Source organism: Octodon degus, unplaced genomic scaffold (assembly GCF_000260255.1).
Source record: "Octodon degus isolate 3935 unplaced genomic scaffold, OctDeg1.0 scaffold00004, whole genome shotgun sequence".
NCBI lineage: Eukaryota > Metazoa > Chordata > Mammalia > Rodentia > Octodontidae > Octodon > Octodon degus.
Window position 1 is genome coordinate 13,200,608 of NW_004524580.1, and position 21,181 is coordinate 13,221,788.

The 21,181-nt window shown below is 34.0% G+C and overlaps 1 protein-coding gene across 1 annotated transcript in view; it reads left to right on the forward strand.

Moving 5' to 3' along the window:
• Alx1 (ALX homeobox 1) overlaps window positions 1-21,181 on the forward strand; it is a 22,937-nt gene that overhangs the window by 390 nt on the left and 1,366 nt on the right. Inside the window, exons 2-3 of the mRNA XM_004623766.1 lie at window positions 2,568-2,872; window positions 5,836-5,964. Coding sequence (XP_004623823.1) covers window positions 2,568-2,872; window positions 5,836-5,964 — 434 coding nt within the window. The remainder of the gene's footprint in view (window positions 1-2,567; window positions 2,873-5,835; window positions 5,965-21,181) is intronic.

Below are 21,181 nucleotides of genomic sequence, written 5' to 3' on the forward strand. Positions count from 1 at the left end.
GGAGGGTCCCGCCGGGCCCGCGGGTCTCCAGCCCGGTCCCGGGGTGGGCGGTTGGGGCGCAGATGCGCGTCTGGAGCGGAGGAGGCGCCAGGCGGGGAGCGCGGGGCAGCGGCGCTGCTGGGCGCGGACAGAGCGGGACAGAGCTCCGGAGGGGACAGCACCTTCGTCGGGAGGAAAAAGAACTCCGGGGTCCGTTAGGTGGGGGGTGGGGGCGGACTCAAAACCCCAAACCAAAAAACTATACTTTTTGTTCAAGGCGTGAAGGTGTTTTTCCTTGTGAAATTGTGGGTGTTGCTAGGTTATTAACTTGTGCGATTTAGGTGATTTCTACTTTCTTTTGCGTATGAAATACGCATCATTTTGTTAAACACCGATTTAAACAGCTTTGGGCAAAGAGAAGAATCACCGACACAGTTATCCACTCTGGATTCTGCGCGTTATCTAATTTTTTTTTTTTTTGACCCCACAATAAAGGTCACCCAAGAAGCCCTCTTCGGAATGCTTCTGGGTGAAATCTTCAACCCTGAACGCCTGAGTATCTAAAAGTCAAAATGTTATCAAAACAAACCATCTATCTTTTCTATCTTGTAACCCAATACAAAGCTATTATTTTAGATCGCGACAGCTAAAGCACGTTTGCAATTCCAAAAGGACGTTTTCTTATCATTGTATATATTCCCCAGTTAAGCCGTTTTTTGTATATATTCCCAGTTAAGCCATAAGGAGTGAGGTACTCTAAAACAACAAACGAATTAAGTGTGAAATATTTACAACAAGCTTCCACCACCCCCCATTTTAATGAAAGTTGAGAAATCTAGCGCTATGGTAGCTGGTAGGAACTCCCAATCCAAGTACTTTTTACATAAGCCTTAAATACATTTCTGATTTTGCTTATTCTTGTTGCAAGTTGCTTTTGACTTGGAAGGGTAAAAAAAAAAATGAAGGCATAAATATAGAGTAAATAATTAAATCGTTTCAATTATTTCCTTAGTGGTAGACAGTTAATTCAATAAAATAACTTTTTGGCTTTCTGGCTGTATGCGGACGGCATCGTCTGTATTTTCTGAGATAGTTGCAGTAAGTTGTTTGATTTGACGGGACTTTGATGTTCTGTAGCGTCTTATGTTACTAGGTGGACTCAATCTTGGCTTTTAATTGTCAGGAATCAAAATGAGAAGGGAAAGGAGTGAGGATTACACTTTATCGACTTTGAAACTCACCCGCGCTCCTAGGGTAAATTTTAGCAGGGAAGTACCGAGTAGGATGAACACGTGCGGCCGCCCCCTAATTTAGGAAAGATCCTGTCTTCCTCCTGAAATGCCCTTCGCCCCTCCGCTGCCCCTCCCCCCTCGCTAATTGCCGAAGTTCCCCGCTTAACTCAGTCCGCGAGACAAAACCGTATTGTTACTCAGTAATGGCCCTTCTGTATATGTAATTTTACATCGAGTCTTCCTTCCCTCGGGTGAAAGCTAGTGGAAACTTAAGTTGCTTAGGTGTTGAAGCCCAATACATTTGCATAACAGTTAAAACAGTTGTTAGATGGGGACGTATTTAAAAACAAAAACAAATAAAAAAGTTGATTGTACATTGGAAATAATTGCCCTGGATGCTTGACTTTTCTTTCTTACCGGAAATTGCCTCCCATTTTACTGTGTGTATTCGCAGTTTTTGTGTGTGTGGCATTATAGGATATATATTTTTTGTTTTATATCATATTGCAAGCATGCAATCAAATCTGGAGGAAATTACTGAAATTAGAACACCTCTTAACAGAGAAACAGATGTCATCCTTTGTAATATTTTAATTTCTGTGTGTTCCTAAAAGAAACGATACATTTTTTTGGTCCAAAAACTTAGTTCGTGAGTTAAACAGAGAGATGAAATAGTTAAGAAAGAACTGAAAGATGAGTTTATAAAATAAAGATGTTTACTCAAATCTCACTGTTTTTATGAAACATTTCGAAAGTGAAGAAAAATTCATTTTTCAATTTAGTAGATCATGTCTTGAAAGGATTTTTACAATCAATCATAAGTATTAAGTTAAATTATGATAGAAACAATGCCGGCATTAAGTCTATAGTCTCTTTTGTGTGGAGGGTGAAGATACATTTTAGACGTTAGTATATATATATGTATTACTTAGATTGAAATTTTAGAGCCACATAAGCTTGACTTTGTCTTTTATGAATAAATCTATAACTTACATTGAGTCTGGTTTACTTTTAAAAAATTATGGTTTCTCAGGTTTTTCTTTTTGTGTCTAGAGCATCTTTTAGTTTGACTGCATTAATTTATTGTACAGTATATGCCAACGCTTTACATTAGCCCTATAAAATAGGTCTTTAGATTTTGGCAAATTATGAGTTCCATGCACACATTCAAAAAGATTCTTAAACCTGTTCCCCAGTGAATTAATAGTCGCACATCATGTGATGGTCAAATCAGTAGTGGCACAGTAGATGGTTAAGGGGCCTATTTCCAGATGCTCAGCATTGCTTGGACTTAATTCCTTCAGAGAGGTGTGTCTTGCCATCCTCAGCATCGCTGTTTTCTTCCTCTGACTGCAGTGAACTATGGGATCACCAAAGTAGAGGGACAGCCCCTTCACTCGGAGCTGAACAGAGCCATGGACAACTGCAGCACTCTCCGGATGTCTCCAGGGAAAGGAATGCCCGAGAAAGGAGAAATGGATGAACTTGGGGATAAATGTGACAGCAACGTATCCAGCAGTAAAAAGCGGAGACACCGAACCACCTTTACCAGCTTGCAGCTGGAGGAGCTAGAGAAGGTCTTTCAGAAAACCCATTACCCGGATGTATATGTCAGAGAACAGCTCGCTCTGAGAACAGAGCTCACGGAAGCCAGGGTCCAGGTAGGAGTTAAGTGAAAGTCTTGTAGTGGGGTGTGGTTAAAAGAGGGATAATTGAATCAGCGTATTAGTTGCAAAGAGAGAACCTGAGTCTGGAGTTGATGACATATAACAAAGTAATATTTATGCATGTAGATCCATCAAACTTTCTTTTTACTTGGAAAAGTTTTGAGAATATATGAACGTGCGTAATTAATTACACAGGTATAAAAATTAAGTCATTTAGAATGAACAGATTATCTGACTTTAAGTAATTTTGAAAGAATGAAAAATAGGATTGTAGCTATGCATTAGGTTATCAATATATTTAATTTTGTTTCTCTTATCAGCCATCGATGTACTTCTTAGACTATATGCCAAGGTATTTGTACATTATTTGTGTAATACATGTAAATCCATAATTTCATGTAGGTTGAGCTATGATAACAGAAAACAATGTAATAATGTCACAAAATATCAACTGTTATGTGGACCATACAATATTTTTGTTAATATAATTAAACATTAACTAAGTCATTTAGAACTTTCTAGCAATGGTAATTGTCAACACGTATGACTCTGCTTTTAAACAATCTAGGTAATTATGCAGTTTTTACATAGTAAAATGCACTTAAAGAAATTTTTGTATGTACTACTTTATTATATAAAATTATTTAAATTATAAAATCTGATGATTTAATGTGTTTAAAATTTTTAAAATAATCTTAAAAACCGAAAACATTATATTAAACAAAATTCTTTCTCTTAGTATTTTATTTTGGCAAGATTTGATATGCTGAAATTATATTTTTTAAGTTCCCAAATAGTAAGAGTTTCAAATTCATCAGCAGTTCAGGAGAATGGCTTTTATCTTTCTGCGTATTCTTCCTCTGTGAGGAAAAATACTGAATTTTGCCATTCTCATACACTGTGTGGAGAAATGAATAAGTAGTGAAAAACTGTTCTGAATGGAGTAAGTATTCTTCTTAAAATTAAGGCATTGTAAGGCTGGTACATCGTTAAAGACAACATCTGGTGGGGCAGGGATAACAAGCAGCAGATTTTTTTGCTTGAGTTTGTGGACACAAATGGTTATTTTATCTCAGTTCAGGAAGTAAATATACAGAAAGTTTGTGCTAGCAAAGAATTTTTGAATTGTCATGTACGAACACCAGTCCTGCATGTGTGTTTTGTGTTTGGTGTCCATATATTTAAATTAGTTATACTTGTAACCATAGAAAAATATGTTTACATATAGAATGATCAGCTGTGTACAATGCATGTTTTCCCTTTCGGTCCTGATTATTGTAGTCCGAAAGCATGCACAGGGCCAACCTGAATCTAATTTACTCAGGTTATTCTCCTTCCTGCTGCTCCCAGGAGAATGGTAATTGGCACCCACTTAAGGAGATGGTCAGAGTCATTTTGTCAATGGAGGCACCCCCAACCTCATTAGTTCTTGGTACCAATCTGTAGAGGCAGCAAAATGAAAACAAAACCAAAACACAGTCTTGTTCTGAAGCTTTGGGTATAATGGAAAATATTTACTCCTAGCAGTGTGCTGGGAAAACGTACTAAACAGGTAGATTTTTTTTCCTGTTTTAATCGATGAAAATTCAGTAAGTGGCATTTTATATTTGCAATACAGATTTAAATATTACACTGAGTATTATTTAGTAGACAAATTTGTGGAGGTATAAAGATATAGAGAATATTATAGCTTAGCTTTAAAAAAATTACAATTTCAAGTACATTTTAATGAAAATATTTTTACAACTTGCATTTTTATAATTGATTTCTAGTTTCTTTCCTAAATTTATTATATTTTCATCTAGTTGTATAAAAAAGACAAAAGGAATTCCCGAAAGCTCTTTGTATAATTTCTATTCCACCTATCCAATTTTCTATATAGGATATAATTTTCTTTATTCCGCTTCAATGTATTGTAATATTAAAAGTAAAATTTTTGGAGGAATAGAAGTTTAAATTAATGAATGCTGGGCAACCCATTTTCAGCATTTCCTCTTGTCTCTTTCCAGAGCTGTCTCTCAAAAATTACCTTGCTCATAACATATTAAGAATTCCTTTGAGAAGACAGTTCTTAGGGTAAACATTTTTCAAGCATAAAGAAATTTTGAAAAAAAATGTAGTGATCTGGAAAAAATTATACTAACTCATAGACATTCTTAACGCTTGATTCTATATCCCCTATTTATTTTATTATTTATATTACCTGTAAATGTTTTAAATTAGAAAAATTACTGACTATATCTGAGCATTTTCTGTGAGACAATGTCAGTGAAATTGTTTATGTAATAATCGTATTTATGAATCTTAAAGCTATAGCTCATAAAATCTGTGCCATGTACAATTTAATATTATTTTTCTACTTTTAAATAATTAAATATCTCTGCCTCTGCAGTATGTTTCACATTCAACCCTTACGTTTAATTTTTAGAAGATTATCTAAGTGTTAGTGCAACCTAGAAACGTCTTCAGTTTGTGACATGTTTTAAAAATAATTTTTTAATAGACTCAGATATCAATTTGATCAAGATTGGATGAGTTCCTGTTGTGACATAACCCCAAGTAAAAAGTTATGATTGTTCCTGAGATGTATAGGATTCTCTTGGATGAATATTATCCGTGGTAATTTGGGGATATAAATAACATTCAAGATTATGTAATTTAATTCACTTTTATTTTCTACAAATGAGAAAACAGAGACACTGTCATAGCAAATAAATTTGCGCAGTGTCTCAGCATTTCCTAAGAAGTTTTAGTGCTCATGGATTTAACATTTATCATATCAGAGTACAAGAAAAAGTAAAATTGTGGATTATTTTCTGACATCAAAATTAATAATTTCCTAAGTCATTTGTTGATCTGGTTTTCCATTCTGACTTGAAATATTTTAACATTAAATTGGCTTTATCAAATATTCTTTAGTTGAAATTCCATTTTTTGCTTTTTTTTGGAAAAATTAGGTGTGGTTTCAAAATCGAAGGGCCAAGTGGAGAAAAAGAGAACGTTATGGCCAAATACAACAAGCTAAAAGCCACTTCGCAGCCACCTACGATATATCAGTTTTGCCAAGGACTGACAGCTACCCACAGGTATGGTAAACTACACAGGCTGCTGATCCAGAAAAAGAGATGTGGTTTGTATATTCTTCAGAGTCTGAACAGAGGCATCATTGTGTCTGATATAATAGTCAGAAACGAAATCCTGGCCTCCAGATGACTTTTTTTCATGTTTGTCAGATTTTGATTTTTTACCAAATGATTTATTTTGTAGTTATTTTCTTTCAGCTTCTTTCTCCTAAAAATATTTCATTGCCTTTTAGACTTTGTGATACATTGCAACAAATGAAATATCATCTCTTAATGCTACATTAATTTTATTCTCATTTTAGTGTGCAGGCTCTCTTCTCTGTTAACTTTTTCAAGTGAATAAAGTGGTGCTTGAGGTACAATCTGGGTGCCCTGCTCTTCCATGGACCATGCTGAAGCCTGGAGTTAAAGGTGGCCTTTCAGACCTCGATTTTACCTATGCATCTCTTTCTACTCCTGTATTTTTTGAAATTTGGTGTTGCCCTTTGCATCAAGCATTTAGTCCTTTATGACTTGTAGACATAATTTTTAAAAATTAATTACACGTAAGTGATGTTCTCTTCAGAATGGAGCCTTTCTTTCCTCATTTCAAAAAGTATTCATAATTTTATCCTCATGTTTTTCTTGTAGTTAGGAGAGTGTATATTTTATAATCTTTTACACATATGTATAAATGTGGTTCATCTTTCTAATATATTTCACATTACTTTTACCTGTTGGTAATAATATTTGGTACTGTATGTTTGATACATGATAAAGAACATGGAAATTATAAGGAATGAGCCATTCACTATTTCCTTCTTTATTCCTTAATATTAGGCATCATAAGAGACTGCTATGCATTCACATAGGAAATATATATATGCCTGGAGAGTTCATGAACTGAGTTATGCCAGCCCCAGACATCAGGATATTTACCCCTTCAGCTGTAAATTCATATAGTATGAATGCAAATTCAGTCCTTTAATTTTATGCTTTGTGTATTCAGATCTTTTTATTCTCTAAAAGTAGATTTTGAGAACTACAGTCCTCTAAATAAATTCAATTACATTGATTACTATACTTGTACATTTAAAAACCTTAAATAGCACTTGTTTAACTCCCGCATTTTCAATATTGGGAAAATCCGAGTTATGAAACTGGGCCTGGATCACAGCTCTGCCTCCCTACTGGGAGTCTACAAAGGCCTGCTAGAGCTAAGCCTTTTCTAGAGGCAAATGTTACAAAGACCATTGGAATAAATGGCCTTTATCTGTTAAAGAAATAACTTGTTTCTGTTTTACAGTGTATCTCAAAGCAATTAGCTTGTGTCATCCTTTTAAAATGTTAGTGTACTTTTGGCTCCTTGTTACCATAGGGCTAGTGAAATTTTGTTCTCCAAGGACTTCTGTGTTTTCCACAAAATTGGGCTCCGATGTCCATGAGGTCAGGGACTGTAGTCTCTGTCATGGTTAACACTAACATTCCTCTTTTTTTCCAGGCATGATTTTAAGAAAGTTTGTGTACATATATACAAACATACATGCATATGCATGATGTACATATATGTATGTACAGTAGCTTGTTTAACTCTCACAGCCACCTTGTGGGGTAGGTGTTACTGATTATCTGCATTTCTCAGATGAGGACCCTACTGCAGACAGGGAAAGTATTTCCTTATGTGTGGTGAAGGCCCATTTTGATTAGTCAGATGTGACTTCTAGGTGCAAGATTTTAATCTATGTCATAGGTCATCTCTTCCATTGAATATATTTAAACTGGAAGGATACATATGCTGATACCAAAGAAGTCTGAGACTTGATTACGTTGTTTCAATCTCTAGCACAGAGGGGAGAAGAATTCTATTGGCAACCAGTGAAACAAAATAAAAAATACTTGAGATTGTATGTATTTTACATAATTTGGAACTACTAACAGGATGTCTTTAGGAATGTAAGTTAACAAATTATAAACTCTTTTTCAAATGAACTTTCAGCACGCTTGGTAATAAGCTTATTGCACTTGACTGTGGCATGTCTTTGGTATCTTATTCTTTTCCTTTTCATTCCTTTTTTTTTTTTGAAACCTGTTTTTACTTTTTGCTTCTGTGTTCCTAGGCTATTGGTTGCTTTATCTCTGACTCACATTTCTTCTTCAGTGTTTTATAAAGCATTTAGCATAGGATCTGGCATCAATTAAATCTGAAAGAGCATAATACTCGTTGACCAGTGGTCTCTTTTTTCCTGGGATTATTTTGCTATTGTGTTATTGTGCCTCACAGTTTTAGATGTTGATTTTAAAAATGAGGTAAACAAGCAGCTAAAACAAGAACATTAATGGTATATAAAATTATGCATTTAATAGTTTTTTCACTCCAACAAAGGATTAAAGAATTTTTTTCCTCAAATCCTGAGAATTTCCCACTAATTTTCCCTATGACTTCTCCACAATTTATGTTATTGGTTGTACTAAAGAAAGGAAATACAGAGAAATTTTTTGGAATTAATTGGACAGTGAACTTTATAAAAAATTATAAAAACAAATAATGTAAAGCCCACAGTCCTCATCTGTATTGGTAAGTCATTTAATATTTGGTCCTCAAAAATTTTGAAATCAAGTATGGTCAGCTCCTGACCATAGATATTAATTAATATGGGGGTGAGGTGGGGGGTGGGCGGTGGGCAGAATTCTTTCTTAGCTTGACAATATGTGGTAGACTTTTTTGATTTGCTTGAAAAAAATTTATCTTAAGATCATGTCTCTCAAGCTTAGCCTAAAGGAAATGCTTTTTATCATGTGACCTCAAAATAGCAGTTTATAAAGGAAGGAATAGGAACTGAAATGGAATCTCCACTCAGTGCAGTAAGACATTGAATTTGCTTACTGTTACTAATTAGAGAAAAAAAAATATTAACTGCAGAAAAGTTGGAAATTAAAACTATTGAAGGCAGAACAGAAATAAAGAACTAACAATTTGGCAGAAAAGCAAAAACATACACAGAAATACATGAAAAACAGAGATGATTTAGAAAATGTTCTCCTGAGGTCTTCTTGGTGTGGATAATCACTATACCTAGCACAAAGGTATCTATATATAACATATACTATGTTTGTAACTGGTAACTAATGCCTATTAAAATGTTTTAAATATTTTGCTTTGAATGTTTTTCATTACTTGGAAGTAACAACAGCCATAGCTGTAAAAGTAATAGCTACCAACTGGGGACTTATTTTAAGCTGGGCAGGCAGTGTACTTCCCTCTTACAGGTAGTCGCTCGTTAATTTTGAGCCCAGGTTTTCCGAGCTCAGGAGCCCAGGGATCCATAGCCATTATTATCTCCTCAATGTGTCGCCTCATGAAATAGTTCAATCTTGGCCCTAAATATTTATATCACTTTGGAAAACTGGAAAATGCTTTTATTTAAAGATGCATGCAATAATGGTATATAATAGAATGTCAACACCTTTTGGATTGTTACAGGACCATTTTTTCTTAAGCCCATTTATCCTTAACAGCAAATAAATAAGAACATGAGATGCGCATACAATTGTACCCAGTAACATACTTTAAAGTACTATGTTTTGATATATTGAAAGTAGCACTTTGAAAAAAAAAAAAGTCTTGTAGTTTGGTTGATAGTGTCACTTGCAATTCAGTTCAGCCATGTTGTGATTTAACAAATTCACTGATGTCCCCTCAAAACATAAACACTATTCTCATCCTTTGTGCTAAATCCGTTCCGTCTACCTTGAAATCCTTTCCACTCACCTACAACATATTTTGTCTTTGAAACTTTTGAATCCACAATCAAAGCAGCACTTTTTCACTGACCTTGTGTAAAGCCATATAAGGGTCCACACGTTTTACAGTGAAAAGTATTAAAAATATGATGTAGCTCTTAGTTACATTTTTTCTCTGTGAGGCAAATTACATGTGTGGTGGACACATGAGACAAAAAATACTGACTCACTTTTCTATTTCTTCAATGCTACCATATAAAACAAAATAATAACTACTTGAATAAACATTAAAAAATGTTCATTCTACATTTCTCCTAGCAACTACCTGTATGTTCTTAAGAAATTAAATTTTCTTGGTTTATTTCTGATAGGTTAGACAGGTTTTATGACTCTTTTCATTTTAACTTCTTGCAATATTGTTGTCATTTTATCAAATACAATATATAGTAGGCATTGATTTTAGTATGGGAGATGAAGAATGATATAGACAAAAATCTGTTTTGTTGATAAATTACAAAATAGATAACATTTGTAATATATTCTGCAAACATTTCTTGGTGTAAAACAGACCCAGTGAACCAGAGATCTAAATAATGTTAGTCTTGAATATAAGAAACTAGTAAGGACCTGTCATCATTGTATGTAGCATCAGAATCAAAGCATTTAGATTTGCCTATAACCCAGCTCTCAGGAGGCTGAGGCAGCAAAGTCATTGTGAGTTTGAGGCTAGCCTAGACTGTGTAAGGAGTTCAAGGCCAGTGTGGACTGCATAGTGAGACCTTGTTTCAAAAAATCCAAAATTAAAACATTTAAAATATTGTATGTTGAATAAAATACTTTGTGTTAGTGTGTAAGTATATCATGGGGGAATTATAACCATTCTTCTTCAAAGGAATATTAGTCCTATGCTGATAGGTTTGGTTTGGATTATATACATTAATTGTATTTGCAGTAACGGCATTATGTACTAGGGAGATTACTGGGTCAGTCCTTTGTTTCATTACTCTTTGGTTCTTTGTGAGGTAGCAGTGTTGTTGGAAATAGTAGTGGGGGCATTGGTGCTGTAGATGCTGCTGCTGTTGATCCTAATATTTCTCTTACTGTGAGAACTATATTGATGCCTACATAGAAAATGGAAATCCTGTATTTATAGTCTGTGGAGCTGAGTCTTGGGCCTGGAGGAGAGCCAGCGATTACTGTAACGACAGTGAGAGTCGCAGTCAGGAAGTCATGAGTTCAGGCACTGATTTTGCCACCTCCTGCCTGTCAGATCTTTCCAAATGAATTAACCTCTAAAAACATTTCTCCTCACTTATAAAATATAGAAAAAAGTTCATACAACATTTGTGAATATTGAGCAGAACAGTTTTTGCAAAATTCTCAATGATTTTCCATAAATGGGTCTTATATCATATCCACTGGCCCTCATTAATTCTGTTCTGCAGTTCTGCCTTTCTAAGAGAAGTGGCTTAGACAGTAGCACTTCAGTTAATCCACTCGGTGGGTAAATTTTACTAAGGATCTGGAGAATGATTAAATACAGTTAAATTTACTTGCAGCTCAGTTTAGGACAGCCAAGCACAGTAATGTTAGGAGTTTGTGTGTCATTTCAACTCACCAGAATAACTTTGTCATAAACAAAAATAAAGATTTGCTAAAACATTCAGAAAAAGAGTTGAAGTTTTTTCTCACCTACATGATATCTCAGCAAAGATCTTACTGTACTAAGTCAACCTGGATGAGGTTTTACTTCCCATGCAGTAAGAATCACACTGAATCTGTGTTTACTAAATCTACAATGAAACCCACGCTATATCAGTGTATTGAGGGATGAATTCAAGTCATAGATAGCCTGTAGTCATCATATTTAAAACAGATTATACAGATATATATATATATATATATATATGTATTTTTTTCCACTACAAAATGGTCCTTCATTTATATCCCCCTTTTTTGTTTACTTTTGTCAGAAATGGGTATGCCATTCAAATATTGTAGCTGTGTGAATTCAGCAAAGTAATCCAATACAGTCCAGTAGTCTATAATAGTAGTGGGTTATCCACAGGACTGGCAATGTCAGAAGTTGTTGACTTGAGCCTTTTACAGCACAACATATTAATATGGCTTTACTTCTTATACCTCTTTTTTATACTTTTCTGTTGGATGGTTAGGACCAAGATAAAGCAGGACCTATATAACAAAAAATGTAACTCTTGTATCTGACAACGATAGTCAAATCCCTTCAGGATCTTCCCTGAAATCAGTTTGTAGGTCCTTTGTCAGTGTCAGCCATGTGGATGAGTCACAGCCATTACTTGACCAATTTGCGTCTGTATATACAAAATAGTTAGCATAGATATAAGCTACTTTCTCTTAGTTCAGTGAGAAGAAAGTTTTGAACCAATAGTGTTTAGACAAGATATCATGTCTGTATCTTGTACTATGAATAACTACTATGAGGGGCTGGAGAGATAGCTCAGTAGAATAAGTGCTTGCCTGGCAATCTCAAGGGCCTGAGTTCAATCCCTGGTTCTGTGAAAAAAAAAAAAAAAAGAACAGACAACAACAAAACAAAACAAAACAAAACAAAAAACTACTATGAAGACAACAATATGCAATGTATTAATTATTGTCACTGTCCTAATTTTTTTGAAACTATCTCATTGCTATTTCTTTCTCAATAAAATGAATATAAAAATAAACAAAGTTTAAAAAATACAGATTAAAGTCATGTTATATTTTAGTTTAACAAGCTATTTCAAATATTGTAATTGTACAAATTTCCAAAATGAAATTCTGACGCTGTCATTTCATAGTGATTTTGATGCTACGTTTTCATCCTGACTTTTTTATGTTATCAGTGTCTGTACTGAAGCCAAAATTCTTGCCTTTGTGAAGCTTAGTAGTGACTGTGCCACTTGCCACGTGCTGCCAGTGCGGTGTAGCAATTTAAGGTCATCTGGAGTAGTGTTGACATTTGGAGGAAGTATCACATTTTCAGTTATTCCTATTCTTTCCTCAAATATTTAAACTAAACAAATAATCCAGTAGCATAAAAAACGTTGACAAGATAGCTATAATTGACACAGTACAGTTGTAAGGACTGGGCTTGTGTGTATGAAATGACCAATGAGATGATCATGCAGTGACGTAGCAAAACTTGTCTTCCAGTGAATGGAAGGACAGTTATGTCACTGCCTTCACAGCACCCGGTCGTAGTGGTGTAGCTCAACTTCTCACTAATAGTGAATAAAAACTTTTAAAATTAGAAAAATAAAAAGATAGATGGTATTAGTCAAACCTGATAATTAAATGTAAAAATTATATACACTTTATAAAAATATATAAAGAGTATAGGCATACATGAAAGATACGTCTTTTAAGGCCTTTTTAGTGTCCACTGAGTGGAAGTGTGGTTAGTTAAACAATTTAAAAAAATATTTTCTTGAAATATCTGTTATTGAAGTAAATTTTTCTTGAGTTTTTATTTTGTTGAAAGTATGAAGAAGAGGGACCGGGGAGATGTCTCAGTAGAATAAGGGCTTCCCTAGCAAGTGCAAGGGTCTGAGTTCAATACCCGGTTCCTAAAAAAAAAAAAAAAAGTATAAAGAAGGGCCATCCAAATAGCTCAGCAAATTTAAGGGCCTGCAAGCAGGTGCATGGGCTTGGGTTAGATCCCCGTGCTTGCTGTGCTGGCCCTGCCCCAGAATTGTGCTGAGACAGTGATTGAGACTAGGTGTGGTCGCGCATGCCTGTAATCCCAGCTCCTGGAAGGCTGTAAACAGGAGAATCACTACAAGTCCAGCCTAGTAGTGAGACCCTGAACATCCTGTAGACCCTTCCCCAAAATAAAAAAAAAAACATGAAGAAAGATAAAGGGGTCTTCCTTAATAAGTGAAGTATATTCATCTTTTATATTATAAAAATAAACTTGTTGAAATTGGTGTTCTGGTTTTTAATGTTATTTAATGATTATACACAATAACAGTGGTTTTTTGTTTTTTGTTTTTCTTTTTTTGCTTTTAATACTTAGCCACTGTGGAAGCATTGAATTTAGCTAAATCTATCATAGGTAGTTAATGTTTTAAGAGAAAAGTAAACCAATAAATTGAATGGATTAGCAAAATAAATAAGAAAAATATAAAAATAAATTACTAGAGTGGCAATGTTAACTTGTATATATAGAAAATATTTAATAGGAAAATAGGAAAGGACCAGGTGGGAAAGAAAGCCTTCATAGGCTAGCAGCCTATGTAATAATAACATTTTGTTACTACTGTGGTTTAGTAACATACTAGAGAAATGATCCCTGAAAGTATAGGATTAGATCTGTGATTTAAAGTCTGCAATTCCTACTCTGTCATAATGACAAACCTTATGTTACTTTTTTTTTTTTTTTTTTTTTTAACCGAGGATTGAACTCAGACCCTTGCACTTGCCAGGGAGGCACTTATTCTACTGAGCCATTTCCCCGGCTAATCCAGAATTTTATGTATGGTCTTTACTCTTTTGTTTTTATTTTTACTTTTTAAATGGAGCTTGATTAGTCTGCCCATGTTGGTCTCTAATGTATTAAGCTTCATTATTCTATAGAGTTTTCTTTGTGTTTATCGTGAGCAGTAAAAATTGGTAAAATTTAAACAGGCAGTTGATTTAAAAAATCAGAAAAATCAAATTCCAACTTTGTTATTATTATGAACTCAAAATGAGTTATCAATAGCTTTACTCAAGATTTTAAGAATCAGCTTAAAACTGGTATGCAAGTATTGAACAAGTGGGAATCTCTATGATTAAAAAATTATGTGCAAATTGAATTATTTAATGATTTGATTCACAAATTTTAGATGCCCAGGGAAAACTACAATAAATTTACATTTTGTATTTCTTCTTATAATTGAGAATTTGTTTTAATAAGGTAATTGTGTCAATTAAAAAAATCAAACACTGGTATATCATATAGATATAAGGCATGCATTAAAATAACATGAAAAATAATATAACAATTGCCTGGAAAATGTTCTATGAAAACACTATTCCTTGAGAATAATAAAGTTTCAAAGGATAGGTGCTATTATGTTGCTCCTTCCATAAATGAGTTGAATTGGGAAGATTTCTTTTTAAAGACTGATGAAATTTGCCATAAATTGTAGTTCTCCTTCTTTTTTTTTTTTTTTTTAGAAGGATTTTTTTTTTGGCGGGTGGGGGGCTTGGCTCATTATGCCTTCAGGGCAGGTTTGGCTGGCTTGAGTTCTGGGGATCGAACCACAGCAACCTGAGCCTGACTGCTTTGTTTAAGCAGCCACTTAAATAACTGAGCTAAGAGGCAGGCTCCCAAATTATAGTTCGTATGATCACTATTACTATAAAATTTAAGAAGGTATTCAACTCAGAAGGAAAATAAAAAATGGTGTTTACAGTAATTATATACATCTTTAACCTGAATCATTTTAAAGAATTACTTGAATAATAAACTTAAACGCATTTACATTCTTATAAAATTTTCAAGTGTTATTTCTGATGAAACAATGATGTTTGCATTAACAAGAGTGATATATTTTTCTGCTAAGCAGTTTTTTCTTAGAGTTTCAAGAGACATATTTCTAGTAGTGATATTTAAATGGAAAAGGTGCTTTCCTGTGTTCCAAGTTCTTATACCTATTTAATATGGAATTTTATTGAAAAATCAAAGTCACAATCTGTATTTAATATATGGTCCTTTTTCTTTCTTTCTTTCTTTTTTCTTTTTTTCTTTTTTTTTTTTTTTTTTGCCGGAACTGGGGATTGAACTCGGGCCCTTGCGCTTGCCAGGGAAGCATTTATTCCACTGAGCCATCTCCCTGGTCCTATGTGGTCCTTTTGGAATATAATTTCTATTCATTTTAGTTTTATATTATTATATACTGACAGAGCATATTTCGGGAATATTTAAAATGTGAATTGAGATTTTTTAAATCTTTATACTTTTCATACCCTTTTAAATATTTTTAATGAAAATCAGGCCTAATCAGCAGATACTGCTTTTGTGATTTCACTGTCCTATCAAGTAGTTCCTAAAATTGGTATTTTTAGTACTTAGTTCATTCAAATTGAAATTTTTTTGTTCAGGTAGAAAAAGCCTGGTGCATTAGTTGCTGGTAGAAAAATGAGTATTTAAGAATATAGTTTTTCTTCTTGCAAAAGTTTTATTGATGAAGTAAGTATAAAAACTATTTGGACCCTCAAGTTAGCTAACCCTTAAAAAATATTTGAAAATTAATAAACATATGATTTCTGTTAATATCTTATCACCCAAAATTTTATAGGGAAGGACTTGCTAGGAAAATATGTAATAATTTCTTTAGAAATTAAACTCCTATAGAAATTGATGTTTGCATTTAAAAAAAATCACGTTAAAATTTGACAAGTTAAATTTAATTGATATGCTAGTAAATTTGTGTAATAAATATTGAAAAGTATACCAAGTAATCAATAATTGTAAACATTCTGTCAATGACAAAATACCAAATCAACTTTTTGGATTTCAGTATGAAGAAGCTTTTGGTAGACCATCACAAGTGCTTCTTGGTGGATCCCTGAACTCATTTAAAACAACATGTAATATAGCTAGCATGGAGAAGCATGTCAACCTGTGTGGGCAGCAAGAATGTCCATACATTGTGGTGTGCGGGCGAAGTGCGTGTGCAAATTACAGGTGTTCGTGACAGGAGGCTGGAGCAGTCTATTTGTAGAGGGCCAGTAAGTCAAACTGATGTAATATGAAAATATTATTACAATAGTTTATTTGGAGATGTTTCAAAATTAAAAGGTAGTCACTTATTTTGTCTTTGCTTAGTATTTCTATTACATTCAAAGGCCATCTTCTTCTAAGTAGTACTAACTTTAGGGTGTAGGATAGAAAATAGATTTATGAGGCTAATTTCTAGACTATTCTACTTTACAACAAAGACAAAGATTAACAAATTCGTGCTTCTTTGAAAAACTTTTTAAAAATTATTGAAATATAACTGCTATAAAGTAAGTAAAAACATTCATAACAGACAAAGCATTTAGTATGCTAAAATCAATTTTAGATTTTGGGTTCCAAAGAATGTCTCTAAATCAAGTGTCTTAGGTAAATGAACAAACACAATTTTTTTTTTGTCCATGATTCACTGTAATGCTTTATTTCATTACAAGCATAGGCCCCCAGTGAAGAAATATATACATCTGTAAATATGTATATATTTATCTCTCTCCTGTTTCTCTGTTGCTTTAAATTCCTTACAGGAAAAATGAATGTTAAATGGCTTTGGTTTCAGTTTGGAGAGAATCATGCTAAACAGCAACTTTCCATCATAATCCCAAAGTCATGGGATAATTAAGTGTTAACTTTTTATTTGATTAGAAAAACATTAAGGGGCACATGTTCAAAGTGGAGCGTAGTAAGTCAGCCGAACTTCCATTCATGTTAATGGAGGCACTTGGCTAAGTTCCTGGACAGTGCTTTGAACACACCCCTAGAACTTTGAAAAACATGGTGAAACACATTAAAACATGAAGTATTTTTAGGTTCTCTATTCCCTTTAAACAGAGCAAAGAAAAAAGTAAAGACAGTGCTCTTTTTTTTCAAGAAACACACTCTGGGGAATGATGTGAGCAATTGTTTGTAATGTTTCTGTTTTAAATCTTTTGAATATTGTACAATTATAAAAGTCTAAAAATATCACTCAAAATATCATTCGGTGCCAGGTACTGCCATTGTAGTGCTTTGAAATAGTCCAAAACAGAATAGTCACACAATTTAGAGCAAAAGCCCTTTTCTTCCTATAATTTAATAACAAATACAGATTTTTTTTTTGAAAAGTACTGGGGATTAAGCCTAAAGCTTTTCCACTGAGCTACCTATACCCCCAGCCCTTTTTATTTTTTATTTTGAAACATGATTTCATTAAGCTAGCTGTTCATCTGGGGCTGAAACTTTGAATCCTCCTACCTCAATCTTCCATACTGCTGGGATTACAGGTATGCGCCAAACTCCCCTCTGACACTTCCTTCTGTAAGCAAGAAAGGTTTTTAATGAGTTCTCCTGTTGTAATATACAGTTTTAGTTAGTGCAACTTGTTAGATTTCAGAGCATTGTATAAAAATACCCATGTAAGATCAGAATTTCTATGTAGATAGAAGAACACTAGAGAATGTCAACAGCAGATTTGACCTTGACAACAGCAGATTTAGTCAACTACATGCTTGAGCATTGAGTGTTGCCTTCCAATGTTAACAAGTAGATGGTCTTAGAGCAAAGATGATAACAGCTACACTTTTTGTACGATGCTGAGGCGACACTTAGCATGTAGTATTTGTTGTAGAATCAGTATACTGACAAATGTGACAGTGGACAATTCGGGCACATTTCAAGGAACATGATCAGAAAGACAGTCTAGTAGACGTGTAGCATAAGAAATATTTTAAAAGATTAGACACATTTATCCTGTGAAAGAGAAGTGGAGATTATATCAAAGTTGGCTAATGCCATTTAAGATGTTCACTGTAAAAAATATGTTTGTATCATTTTAAGGAACATAAATAGACAAGTAGAGGAAAAACAGCTCATCTTTACAGAGCTCACCAGAAAATAGGGGGCGTTTTTCTCAGCAGCAGAGCTTCTTACCACAGGAAATGAATAAAATGGAGGTACACACAGAGGATTTTTACATTTGGAAGGGAGTTGTACTTCAGTGACGTTTCTTTGTTTCAACTGATTATGAGAATAGCATGTTTGTAGTCTCATTACTCTCACTTTAGTACAGCCATCCTGAATTTATACCTGTGTTTAATCACTCAAATTCATCTGTGATAGAGAATAAGTTTTAATAAAACAAAACTCTAGGGGAATGTTGACAGCAAGATCTAAGAATGTAAGCATGATTTCTGTTGAGGTAATAGAGTGTGGTGATAACTAGAGTTCAGATCATAAAACAACTTTGAGATGTGTTACTAGAAATTGTTCATCAAGGGGCCAGGGAGATAGCTCAGTAGAATAAGCACTTGCCTGGCAAGTACAAGGTACTGAGTTCAATCCCCAGTTCCGCCAAAAGAAAGAAAGAAAGAAAGAAAGAAAGAAAGAAAGAAAGAAAGAAAGAAAGAAAGAAGAAAGAAAGAAGAAAGAAAGAAAGAAAGAAAGAAAGAAAGAAAGAAAGAAAGAAAGAAAGAAATTGTTCATGTAGTCATCGTAGCTGCAAAATTTATGGCTGAATTTAATTTTCTTAGGAAATTTTCAGCCACTCAATAAACTTTATTAAAGATTTATTATATATTCTTATAAGCTTCTAGAAGAGGAAACATTTGTGATCAATAATCCCGAATCTTCCTTTCAGAGATCAGAGCCTAGAGCTGTTCTGAGAATAAGGTTATAGACAGGTAAATAGCATGTTATGACACAAAAAACCGGTCAAAGTCCTGAAATATTTTTTTCAGATTTCCTAAGCACAGATCTGCTTTCTGGCATTGGAGTTAGGGGATCATGGGTGCAGGTCTTCAGCTCTTTATTCTGTAGTTTTACCTTCTATAAAATGAAGGTAGTTTTCAAAAACACCCATTTTTAATGTTTGAAACAATTAAAAGTGTATGTAGTACCTGCTCAAGAAGTAATTAATTGATGATGCCCCTGGTATAGATGACCTTCACCAAACTGATGCCTTGACAGTGTTTCTGAGGAGGTAACATCAGAAGTCACTTGGGATATTATCTCACAGTTTGCATCTGCACTTTCTGTGGACATATACTAGGTATCTGAAGTCAAATGAAAACAAGCCAGACATTTAAAAATGAGAGCGACCGTGGGCTGTGTCAGAAAGGAGGGAGAGAGGTCATGGAAACGGAATATATTGTTTAAAATGTGAGAGATTCTCTGCCCCTGGGAATGAGTAGCAAAATCTTCAAAGTATTTGGGGGTCTACTAAAGCCAATGAAAACATTCCTATAGTCATTTGCTTTAGTCAACTTGCTGTGCTCAGAAAATATGTTGATATGTTAGAAGTTGTTTCATGAAAAGTAATACACTTACCACTTGATCATCTGCAGATAGGAAATTTTGATCGAAATAAACTTACTTGCCACTTAATTGTGTCAATGTAATAGATTTTAGAGGAATTTTAAAACAATAGCTAAATTAATGTTAATTCTTCTATGGAGAAACTACCTTCTTTACTTTCAGGGATTACCTCTTTATTTTCACATTTTTACTTAGTTGCAAACATATTTTCTGGTGTGTGGATCATAAATTTAATAAATTCCACCAACATTATGTGTAAATTGAAAAATTCTCTATCAAAAATTATAAATAATTTTTCTCCATCACTATCTTGTTTCTCATTTGATTTTTCAAAAATAAGCAAGTTGACTTTCATTTCTGAAAGCTCTTTGTCAGCCATGGGTTTTTGCAGTATCCTAGAAGGTTTGATTGAATGTCAGAGGAAAAAATCTCTCAGATTAAGCAAGAAGGGCTCACTTGATGGAGTAACGGCATTAACAGCCCTCTCGGCTTGAGACACATAATTCAGCAATCACTGGCACCAACCATTATATTTTGGCAAAAGTGAAATACATAGAGCAGTGTGAGCAGAAAGGAAAAGCATAACCCAAGATGATTCAAGGATTAATAAAGAATATATAGGAATATGTAGCTCTCTCCTTTTATTTTTAGATCAGTGTTTTCATATAAATATGTATCCTTGAAAAGATTGTATACTTGTATAAGAGATTATTTTTAAAGCAACACAGAAATAAGCATCTTGTCAGCCAGCGAAGCCCCACATAAGACTCAAATATGCTCGTTCAGGTTTTCTTTCATTGGTCAAATCATTCATTTTTGAGTGAGAAAATTCTGTGTCTCTGTGATTTAGAAGATTTGTAAACATATTTTTCTGTCACTCACTGAAGATAAGTTGTCAGAGTACTACTCAAGCTCCCTAGAGGTTGTCTACTTGGAAACTTTATGTAAAAATACATATAGGAAGACGGCGTGTGTGTCAAAATCATTGATTGTTCTATTATTATTGCTCTAACAAGGTGATAAAGATGGATGGGATAAACGTGGAATTTCTGAAATCAAACACTAAATCACACTGTGAGACACATACAATGTTCTTCCTCTGCCCAGGCTGCATATCTCTGAAGTGCTATCCCCCACAACCTTTTTCTTCTTTTCTTTTTTGGCCTTAATACCTGCAGTTTGTTGTGATTTTCTATATGATTCTCAACAATGCAAGGGATCGCTTTTTTGTGTTTAAATAGTCTGATTGTTGAGATTGAGATATTTCCTATTTAAATTTCATGTAAGTTCTGAGTATCTCTTTTGTATACTAGAAATAGTAGAAGAAATGACAGCAATTGAGAATATTCACTGAATTGTTTCTGTAGAAATTGGCTAATATGAATTGCAAATTTCTTGAGCATAGATCCTAATACAGTTTCAGTCTCATATATGATATTATGCATTATTTACCTTATAGTCATCACC